At 39.7% G+C, this 6918-nt stretch overlaps 1 protein-coding gene across 1 annotated transcript; it reads right to left on the reverse strand.

The window, feature by feature from the left end:
• Positions 1–4978: 4978 nt before the first annotated feature.
• LOC120561841 (dendritic cell-specific transmembrane protein) lies at positions 4979–6918 on the reverse strand. Its single transcript, XM_039805130.1, has 3 exons — positions 5872–6918; positions 5440–5772; positions 4979–5358 (listed from the first exon to the last, which is right to left on the reverse strand). Exons 1-3 carry the CDS (start codon positions 6916–6918, stop codon positions 5299–5301), a joined length of 1440 nt encoding a protein of 479 aa, XP_039661064.1. The 3' UTR covers positions 4979–5298.

Raw genomic sequence — 6918 nt, forward strand, 5'->3', positions numbered from 1 at the left:
AACCTTAGTTTAGCTAACAGCTAATTTGGCTAACCGCTAGCTGAGACAGCATGTAATAACTTTAAAAGACCCTCAAAATAAAACCTGAAAATAACCATTAAAATATATAACAGCTGTTACGTCAGCTGTAGCCTGCTTTTCCCAGTGTTTAGTTTGAGTTAGCGTTATTTTCGACTGAATCAAGCTAAGCTTCCCAGTGGAGGCTAACGGCAGAAGCGTGGAACATATCTTGATTCGTGCAGTGTCGTAAATCCTCGTAAAACAGGATTAGCATCTTGCGCATGACGGATCGTGCAGGCAGCTCGGCAGCTCCCCCTCCTCACCAGCATGAGTTCCACCAATCAGAGGCATCACCGTGGGATTGTGGGATTGTACAGGATTGTGGGTAATGAAGTACTTATCCAAGACATGGCGAATAAAAGGCATTTATCTCAAAAAAGGTTGGTGCCCCATGAACTTGGCGTCCAATGTGGTTATAATTTTATGGCTTATACTCCAATTGTCAATGGAGAAATTCCATTGTATTTTTACTTTCGGAACCCGACTGTTTAGCTCTATTTATTCAACTGTGGGAGGTTTCCAGGTCAGCTGTGTTTCGAACACAGGTTGGTAGAACTCACTGTGCTGCTGGATATGATATCTGCTCAAACATACATTATGTAATCTAGTAATTCACTGTGGAGAAATGAGAACAGTTTATGCATGATTTCACTGTTAAAACAAGTGCTGTGTGATTAGAAAAGAAGATCTTTTATCACTTTTATATTTGTGCATGTCATTGTGGTAATGGTGTTATAAAATAAATAGAAAAATAAAAACTGGCTTTAGTTGTGAATGTGCTTGATTATTCTTTTACTGGGCTTTTTTATTTCTCCCTTTTTTTTAAATGTTTGTTGCCATTGGTAACAGAACTGATGTTTCTCACCCAAAGCATCCTTCCCTTTGATGAAATATTCATTAAAATGCACTGGGATGAGTGACCCAAATTGAATGTGTATTTGCATATTCAGCAGGATTTTACATTATCATATGCATTCCTTCCCATGGTAAAAAAATAAAGGTCTGTGTCTGTCACCAAGCATCATGTGGCAGTTTCCTATTGGGCTGGCATGCTGGCGTGGTATAATGCCACAGGGCCAGTTGAGACATAATGTGAGTTTATCAGGTTGCTGCACGGGTCAGTGGCAGTGTGTGAGTCACAGAAGGCCTACTCATCCTTGAGCTGTACCACTTCCTTCCTTTTGTCTCTGGCAGAGGAAGGAGCGGTGTAGGATTGTACACTTGAGTATGTCTGAGAATGGTGAGATTTGCTTCTCTCTACAGGTTACAGATTATAATTGGAGTAAATAATGAGGAATACACTGTATAAATGTTGATACAATATTGAATCAACATAATTCCACTCAAAAATGAAAGTACATTTTTAAAGTCAAACCATTTTAGCAGAGTTGTAAGAACTATTAACTTAAATGGAATAGGTCATCATCTTTTTTATATTAGGCCACATACAAGAGCACACTATTGTAGTTTTACATTATCTCAGCTCTAGGTCTGCTCATCAAGAATAATTTGAGGTTTAGTTTCCAGACTGAGGACAAAAGTTTTATTTTTTTTTACCAGTTATTTGATTGATGGCCTTCAATCTGAATACGGTAATACCATGTAATATACTAGACTTAAATTTCACCAACCCTGCACATTCATTCAACCTTTATTTCCCCTCGAGAGATCATTGAGGGGCCACCCTCATTTTTAATGTCATAGAGTCAGATTACAAAAATAAATACAGAACAACAACACAGAAAGTATGTTCATAAGAAATACAGAAAGACAATAAAACATTCAGAATTGGAAAATTATTTGATAAATACATTAGCATGAAAGGGATGCAAAAGACTATGTAAAGCAGTTACAAGTGGAAGTTTGGAGGTTTAAAACCAGATTTCTAAATTGTCCAATAGGCACATTGAGTTGATTTTAAGAAGATGCTGTAATTTGTTCCAGGAGTCGGGTGCACTAAAACTAAAAGCAGTTTTTCCAAGTTCAGACCGAGCTCGTGGAACATGAAGTAAAAGCCGAGCAGTCAGCAGAGCAAGTCTGTTTTTGTCCCTTCTGAGAAGTTCTGTAAGGTAAGATGGCAGTTTTCCAATAAGAGCCTTATAGATAAAGAGATACCTGTGAGTATCACGTCTTTCTTGGAGAGAAGACCACCCAACACCTTCATATAAAATACAATGATGTGTACCATAGGCATGACTGGTTATGAATCTCAAGGCAGACATATAGCATCACTCATGGTCTAACCACATTCACTCTTTGCTAACAGATTGTATAGCAGCAATTGAATTGTGCAAACAGCGAAGACATTGTAATGTCAAACCCCCAGTAGCAATGCAGGAACACACACAATAAATAAGACTTTGACATGATTATGTTGCCTTGGTGAGATTTCTCTTACACGCCAAAGTCAGGATGCTGCTATATAAACTCATACAACCTACTCATTTTAGGTGTTTTTTAAGTTAAGTTTTAAGTAATTTTAGAAAGAAATATATATTTTTAGGCCTATATATTGGCAAGGCAATTACTTACTTGATTTAATAAAAGGCAGCATCAAAAAGAAAAGTTTTCAGCCTTGATTTAAAAGAACAGAGAGTTGCAGCAGATCTGCAACTTTCTGGGAGTTTGTTCCAGATATGTGGTGCATAAAATCTGAACGCTGCTTCTCCCTGTTTAGTTCTGACTCTGGGGACAGAAAGCAGACGACCTGAGAGGTCTGGGTGGCTCATAATGTAGCAGAAGATCAGACATGTATTTTGGACCTTAACCATTCAGTGCTTTATAAACAAACTATCATTTTGAAATCTATTCTTTTTTATTTTAAAGATTAATTTTGGGGCATTTTAGGCCTTTATTTGAACAGTACAGCTTAGTCATGAAAGGGGAGAGAGAGGGGAAGTGACATGCAGCAAAGGGCCGCAGGTCAGAGTCGAACCCGCGGCTGCTGCATTGAGGGGTAAACCTCTATATATCCACCTGGTGAGTTACCTAGGCACCATTGAAATCTATTCTTTGAGAGACAGGAAGCCAGTGTAAAGACTTCAGAACTGAAGTGACGTGATCCACTTTCTTGGTCGGAGTGAGCACTCCAGCAGCAGCATTCTGAATCAACTGCATATGTTGAACTGACAAGCGCAGTGTTAAGCTTTGGAGGCAAGCTGATGGAAAACTGAAGATGAAGGAATTTAAATGAGAGCAAGTGTGCAGAAAGTGGTAAAAACAGTACCACAACATTGAAAAAATAAAAGTACCACTTTCTAACACCGGTGAGATGTTAATGAACAGCGACAGTGCATACATGGAAAGAGGACAGTGCTGTTCACTGCACATGTAGGGGACAGATTAGATTATGTAAGCAAATATCGCTGTTCTACTCTGCAGGAGAGCATTACATATGGAAGTAAAATAAAGAAGGCTGATCTCCTCTGCATGGCGGTTATTAGAATATGTTCGATGCTCTATCTGTTATGAAGAACACATACTGTAGAGTGCTTATGAATAACATGATTCACTGCTATCATCAAGAATCCATCATTTTAAAAATTAAATTAAAGAAAACATAGTTATTTATTTCAGTGCCTCCAACAAGCCTAGAATTTATGGGATTTAATATGTTATATATTTGGTTATTTGGCATTACTGTGGCATCAATCCTACATATACAGTATATACACGGTATATCCTGCTATCGTGTGGATTATCGTCACAGTTTGGCATAGATTCATCATGGAATACTGCCAGTTTCCTTGTTTTATAATAAACATGATGTAATTTGTATGTAATGTCTCTGAGAAATAAAAGGAAATTAGTTGTTGAGTGTTCATTGAAGCTAGAGTGAATTTAATTCTAACCTATTGATTTATGGTCTGTAATTAGTTAACCATTCTCCATGGTTACCATTATTGTCAGTCAGCAGACTGACCAGTTATATAACATGATGTAACCCAATGAACTGCTTGTTGATGTTGATACAGTGCAGGTAGGGACAAGAATTGAAGCACAGTGTTTGAGCAACACATATTTATTGTTTTTATATTCCATGGAATATAAAAAATGTTCTATATATGTAGTTAAAAAAACATACTATACATTTACACAACATCACAACAATATAATTCACTCACATAAATTAATCCTAAATATAAAAAATATCACATCATATACAACATATTAGTCCATCAGTTGTGCATGGAGTTCCGAGTTGGTAGGAAGAACTTTTAAAGTTATCCTACTCTGTTATATAGTGTTATAGTTGCTCAAATGACAAACATATTAACTCAATAATCAGGTGTAGATAGTAGAGTGGATTATGTACTATGCTGCACTGTATCTATTAGATTTCCATTATTAGTATAGATCAGTGTGTGAAAATCAAAACTAGTACTCTTAGAAAATGCAGACTTTTGGGTTCCTGGGTAGCTCACCTGGTAGAGCGTGCGCCCATATACAAAGGCTCAGTCCTCGACGCAGCTGCTGTGGGTTCAATTCTAACCTTCAGCCCTTTGCTGCGTGCCATTCCCACTCTCTCTCCCCTGTCATGTCTAAGCTGTCCTGCCACAAATAAAGGCCTAAAATGCTCAAACATTTTCTCAAAAAAGAAAGAAAATGCAGACTTTTGTCTTCTAGGAGTTTTAAAAAAGGTCTGGAGATTATCAAGTCAGACTGGAGACGGTCTGGTATTATAATACTGTATTGGCAGCATGAAAATGGACATGTCAATGGTAAATTGGAAGATAAATATTATTTATGTATAGAGTAAATAGCAGAAGGCCTATTATTGATCCTTGTGGGACACTTTTATCAACCACCTGGGGACTTGATTTCAATTTGTCTACAACAACAGTCTCAACTCTGCTAGAAAGATCTGATTTCACAACATCTGATTTCCACAATCATAAAAAAATGCAAAGCAGCTTATTCAACGGAATATTATAATCAACATTAAAAAAGTAAATAGATCTACTGACAGTGCCGCATGATGTTGCAGTTGCAGCAGTTATTGTCATTATTATTTGTCATTATTTTTCTCCAGAGAGACACTTTGAGAGCTGGCCGTGATTCTTGGACAGACACCAACTTTGTGCAAGGAGGATGAGGTAAAAAAGCCAGAGGTAAAAAAAAATTTAGACATAGAATCCTTTGATCAAAGTTGTCCGCATCAGTAGACCTAATGTTTTATATGACTTCTTATTCATAGAATAAATCAAACCATGGAGCAGGGCAGAGAAAATAACATCCTCACACGATATGTTGTGGATTCTCTTTGGGCCTGAAGAGCAGCGGACACCAGAAATGTGGCTGAAAAGAGAAGACAAATCACCCTTATGCATTTTACACAAGGATGTATGCACCTAACTAGCTATAAACAGCAATGCATACCTTAAGATAGAGCGACGTGAGGCTGCAGTTGTTTTTTCCCTTCTTCTTTTTTACTCTCTTCCTCAGGATTTTGGCGTGCAGGTACTCCACTCTCTCCTCCGCAGCGGTGGAGAAGAACTGCTCACAGACCATGAGCCTGAGCTGGGCCACTTTGGCAGCCATCAGAGCCATAATGAGCAGGGTGAGCAGGATGGCAGCCAAAGGAACCACAGAGGTATAGAGCAGCAGCTTGGGTTTAGGAAGACACTTCTTCTCAAAGAGGCTCACAGAGTAGGAAAAATCTTTTTGGTGGTTTTCCTCACCGAGTGGTATACCTATTAAAGTAGCAATCCCCTAAGAAGATAAATTAATACATATTTAGTGGCTGACTGACTGGAACAAAAACTGTAAATGCAGAAACGTATCAGAAGGTCATTCAAAAAACGTACTTACTTTGATGCTTATTAACAACGGGACATGGAATGGTTCCAGCTCTGATAACTTTGTTGTTACAATATCGACAAAGCAATACAACAAGGCATCCACGGTTATAAATATGACCCAAGCCATAAAATGGGAGACGACTGGAACACCAAATTTCAGCATAGCTCTCCCCTCTCTGGTGGTGGGACGGGCCGAGGGGACAGTGGTGTACAGCTTCTCTTCCTCTGGAGTGAGGGGGAGGACGTGGGGCTTCCCTTCCGTCTTCTGCTTCTCGTCAAAGTGAACAAATCTGCTGCTCACGAACCTGTTTTCGTATTTCATGTCGCTGCAGTAGTTCTTTATGTGCAGCGCTATAAACATCGTGAGCACGAGGAAGCTGATGGCAGGAAACGCCTTATCGCTCACAGAGGAGACTGTATTCATCAGGGACTGCACGCACTTCACTGTTACATTCAGCTTCTGCTCTGCTTCGCTGAGCTTCTCCCTGAGTTCGTCTGATTCCAGTCTGGGTGTAACTTTGAGTTGGGAGTCAAGGTTCACCACCCCTAAGTCTGTCAGCCCCTTGAGAATGTTTCCTATCCACTTCAACATCTTGACATAGTTACTGAACGGAGCGAGCATGGCAGCTTTCTTAGCCTTCAGGTTGCAGAGCATACTCCTGACCAGGCCTGTGATGTTCTCCAAGGTGTTGCGGATATTTCTAAGAACCACCAAACTAGTCCCAGCGGTCAGGAGCAGGTTCCGACTTTTCTTCATGAAAATGGAGATAACAAACAGAGTCCCAAAGCACCTTACTCTCTTTGATAGAAAGAGGGCGAGTGTCAGTAGTGTCCCAAAGAAGCCGGCGACCAATCCCGCCACCGCTAGCTCATAGTTCACGGTGAAGATGAGGTAGAGGAGGAGCAGGGAGCTGAGCAGGAGGCTGGAGAAGCTACAGGTGAGGAGGAGGGTGAGAGTTCTTCGGAAGCCATCCCTTTCACCAGTTACAAAAACATCCACAGCCAGATAACTGATATCCTTGAGGCTCTGTTTTATTGCAATCCACGAGAGTAGCAT

This window comes from Perca fluviatilis, chromosome 7 (genome assembly GCF_010015445.1).
Source record: "Perca fluviatilis chromosome 7, GENO_Pfluv_1.0, whole genome shotgun sequence".
Classification (NCBI taxonomy): Eukaryota; Metazoa; Chordata; class Actinopteri; order Perciformes; family Percidae; genus Perca; species Perca fluviatilis.

Excerpts from the sequence above, each read along its gene's own strand:
- LOC120561841 (XM_039805130.1), bottom strand. The coding sequence starts at position 6,918 with ATGCTACTCTCGTGGATTGCAATAAAACAGAGCCTCAAGGATATCAGT. Across the intron at positions 5,773-5,871 it reads CGTTGTTAATAAGCATCAAA|GGGATTGCTACTTTAATAGG; the intron begins GTAAGTACGTTT and ends TTATCTTCTTAG. Across the intron at positions 5,359-5,439 it reads TCACGTCGCTCTATCTTAAG|CCACATTTCTGGTGTCCGCT; the intron begins GTATGCATTGCT and ends TTCTCTTTTCAG.